General features: G+C 45.1%; 1 protein-coding gene across 1 annotated transcript; it reads right to left on the bottom strand.

Moving 5' to 3' along the window:
* Window positions 1-763: 763 nt before the first annotated feature.
* Window positions 764-2,992, bottom strand: LOC147613393 (uncharacterized). The gene is made up of 5 exons (XM_086781136.1): window positions 2,326-2,992; window positions 2,116-2,198; window positions 1,534-2,008; window positions 976-1,361; window positions 764-826 (listed from the first exon to the last, which is right to left on the bottom strand). The coding sequence occupies exons 1-5, from the start codon at window positions 2,990-2,992 to the stop codon at window positions 764-766; spliced, it is 1,674 nt and encodes a 557-aa protein (XP_086637262.1).
* Window positions 2,993-3,508: the final 516 nt, after the last annotated feature.

Genomic DNA, 3,508 nt, shown 5'->3' on the forward strand with positions numbered 1-3,508 from the left:
AAAGAAATACCGAAAGGGGCGGCAAGCTTTGGGACCAGCAGGTGTCGTTTTCCTTTTTGTTCTGGAGCATTCTAGCTCTTGTTCATTTGTTATTTGTCTGGACTACAATTGGATAGGTGACTGCTAGTCTACCGCACTTTGGTTTCTACCAGAGGCCGGTTTCAACACCCCCCCCGCCCCCGCGCCCCCGGATAAAACAATCCAAAATCATGGGTACCCTGTGAGTGTTGAAACACTCGATCGCTACTTCACAGCTTGCCAATGCTTTGACCTTGGGTTGTGCATAAACTTACTCAATTGAGACACCCCATACTGTATGTCTGGCCTGGTATTACACAAATATATGAGGCAGCCCACAACTTGGCTGTAATATGTGCTATCAAAAGCCTCTTCTGCATCATACATGCTCAGCCTAAGTCCGGGTTCTATCGAAGTAGAAATAGGCTTGCAATCATGAAATTTAAACCTTTCCAACAACCCCTTTATGTACTTGGACTGAAGTAGCAAAATCATAGTAGCAACGGAACGGCAAAACGGGAACGGAACGGAAGCACCACCAGGGGAACGGGAACGAGAAAAAGGGGGGACGGGAACGAGGGGGAACGGAAATAGGGAACGACCTAGATAATTCCTAGAAATGACGATAAATCTTAACATACAATGCTCATTTATATAACCAAATCAGAGACACACTAAAGTCTAGTGCACCATAATTTGCATGGCTAGATACTAACACTGAATAGATCTCACAAGTCAAAATAAATTAGCCCACATCATACATGACATAAGTGACAAAAAGCACAAAATGTGGCCCACATGGCACAGCCTAGATAAAAGAAACAATCCAAGTCCAAAGTCCAAGCCTCAAGGTGACATGCAAATAGTAAGGAGATATCATGCATGGCTACTGCCAGTGATGCCATCAAGGAGACTATCATTTATGTCATCCAAGAAAGCCATATCATCAAGACCAACATCTGCAGCATCCAAATCTTCAATCCCATCCTGACCACGATCTGCAAGTCCATGTGTCTCCTCATCATCCGCCGAGGACTCTTCATCAAGCAATATAAACTTCTCTGGTTTGGGAGATGCCATATCACCAAGCAAGCGCAAATTAGCACTTACAAAAATCAAGTCATTGACTTGTTTTGTCCCAAATTTGTTCCTCTTATTAGATGCAACATGGCCGAACACACTCCATAGCTGCTCAATCAGAGAGGAGCTTGCACCTTGAGATAAGATCCTTACTGCCAATGATTGAAGCTGTGGTGTACGAGCCCCATAATCCTCCCACCATAAAGCAGCCCCTATCTTAAACCTATCTCTGTGCATCAGCCAATCCAAACCTTCCCAACTTGCTACGATAAAATCCAAGTTGGTCTTTCACCAACCTTCGTTTATCTGCATCACGAACCTGCCTAGAAAGCACTGTCTCCCAACCATCCATCACCTCATCATCGGCCTCTTGTCCACATCCTTGGAACTCGGGATCCAAGACATACGCAGCAGCATGCATAGGAGAATGATAACCATTCCATCGTGCTTCACATAATTCTCGAACCTCTGCATATTTCTCATCAGACAAGCCCATTTCCCCTATTTTCTCGATCATTCGGTCAGCCCCCTCATAAACCTTGCCAATGCATGGCTCCCGTCCATCTGCAATCCACATCAAGCGCATGATCGGCTTCATCATAGCATTGATAGTATTGACTTCATCCCAAAATGTGAAGTCTTGTATGGTTCTTGCAACCTCTATGCCGGCTCTTGACCGAGAAAGTGCCCATCCCATCCACTCATTGCATACAACCAACTGCTTCAAAGGCAATTGCACTTTGGATAACCTCTTCATCATGAGAAAGTTATAACCAAAGCGTGTCTCTGAGTACTTCAAGAGATCCTTTTTGGCCGATCTCTTGCGGAATTCATTCAAAATAAACTGATGGTTTTGAATGAAGCTTATTATCTCCTTGCCTTTTTGAATGTGTGGATAACCCATGGCAAGCTGCCAACATCCTTCAATAAGTTGCTCAAAAAATGAGCAAAGCATGGACTAAATGTGATATGCGGATACCTGTCTTCAAGCTTAAGACCAGCTGCTCTATTTGTTGCCTCACCATCAGCTACTAAGAATTGAATAACATTCTCTAGTCCAACTTTCTCAATACCTTCGGCCCACTCTTCCACAAGTTGATCTGCAGTTTTTCCAGTCCCAGAAGCATCATGTGAGGAAATGAATTGCATTCTTCCTCGAGAATAAGCAACCATGCCATGAATGGACCTTTTTCGAGTGTCACTCCAACCATCTGCAAAGTGACACACCATTCTTTGCCCAACTTTCATGCACAGACTCTAAAGCACATTCAATTGCAGCTTTCTCCTTTTGCAACAAGGTGGTGCGTAGTGTCTCATATGAAGGAGGCTTGTATGTTGGGCCATACCGTGCAATCTCCTGGACCATTTCAATGAAATATGGAGACCTGGCAACATTGAATGCTACATGATCATGATAAAAGAACCTTGTAACAGCTGCATCTACCCTCTCTTTCTTGCGGGGATCCCAAGCTGCTCCCAAGGTTTGCTGCTTGCCGGAACTTGCAGCCATAGACTGCGAATCTTGGGAAAATGCAAAGCTCCCAAGTCCACCACACTGTTGTCCATCTCCCAAGTGTACATCTTTCCCTTGTCTACTGAAGTAAGATGCATCGATTGCCGGTTTCTTTCGTGCACATGCTTTCTCCTCTTCACTTGGGTACTTTGCCAAAAGCTCTCTACGCATTTCAGGTGTTGTCCCTGGGCATTTGTTCACTTGTGCTTTTTCATTGTTTACATGGCATAGATGTGCTCTCACACGGTTTGCTCCTCCTGACTTCTCTTTGTTACATTGCTTGCATTTCCATCGTGTTGCACCTCCCTTAGATGAATACCTTTCAACCTCGTCCCACCAAGTAGCATTCGAAGCCGATCGCTTTGAACCTGAGTAAGCCATGATTTCTGCAAATTCGAGCAAAAAGTTGAATAGGCTTTCAAAGTTAACCATTACAGAGAAATGAGTCCTTTTTTTTTCTTGTGTTTAATGGGAAGAGACTGTGCAGTGTGCAGTCCAGATTGTGACATAGGTATCAAACAAAGAAAGAGAGAGAGAAGAAAGAGAAAAGCTTGCTACCTTGCCTTTTAGATGAATGTAGTCACTATGTGTACAGTGTACACTGCAAGTCTGCAAGGGCTGGTTGCCTGGCTAGGGCGACTGTACTATGTAGTACAGAACAGGCAGGACAGTACGGGCACTCGAGTCGTGGACAGCAACGGCGACTGGTACAGGTGTGAACTCCGAAAAGCGACGGGCAAAAGGCGTACGGGACCCGGGTGCGAATTTTCGAAAAGCGACTGCGCAAGGCTTACGGGCTTCTATTTTTTTAAAAAAAATCCACGTCATCAGCGTTCCCACGTGGGGGAACGGCAGGCTTGCGTTCCCTCTCCCGTTCCACCACTGTTCCCTACCGTT

Source organism: Cibotium barometz, chromosome 43 (assembly GCF_041138505.1).
Source record: "Cibotium barometz isolate CiBa-2024 chromosome 43, ASM4113850v1, whole genome shotgun sequence".
In the NCBI taxonomy this organism is placed as follows: domain Eukaryota; kingdom Viridiplantae; phylum Streptophyta; class Polypodiopsida; order Cyatheales; family Cibotiaceae; genus Cibotium; species Cibotium barometz.

Bases quoted from the DNA above. Each gene is read 5' to 3' on its own strand.
- LOC147613393 (XM_086781136.1), bottom strand. From the start codon at position 2,992: ATGGCTTACTCAGGTTCAAAGCGATCGGCTTCGAATGCTACTTGGTGG. The intron at 2,199-2,325 runs GTGTGTCACTTT...GAAAAACTGCAG, and splicing joins TGAAAGTTGGGCAAAGAATG to ATCAACTTGTGGAAGAGTGG. The intron at 1,362-1,533 runs GTTATCATTCTC...ATTTTATCGTAG, and splicing joins ATGTGAAGCACGATGGAATG to CAAGTTGGGAAGGTTTGGAT.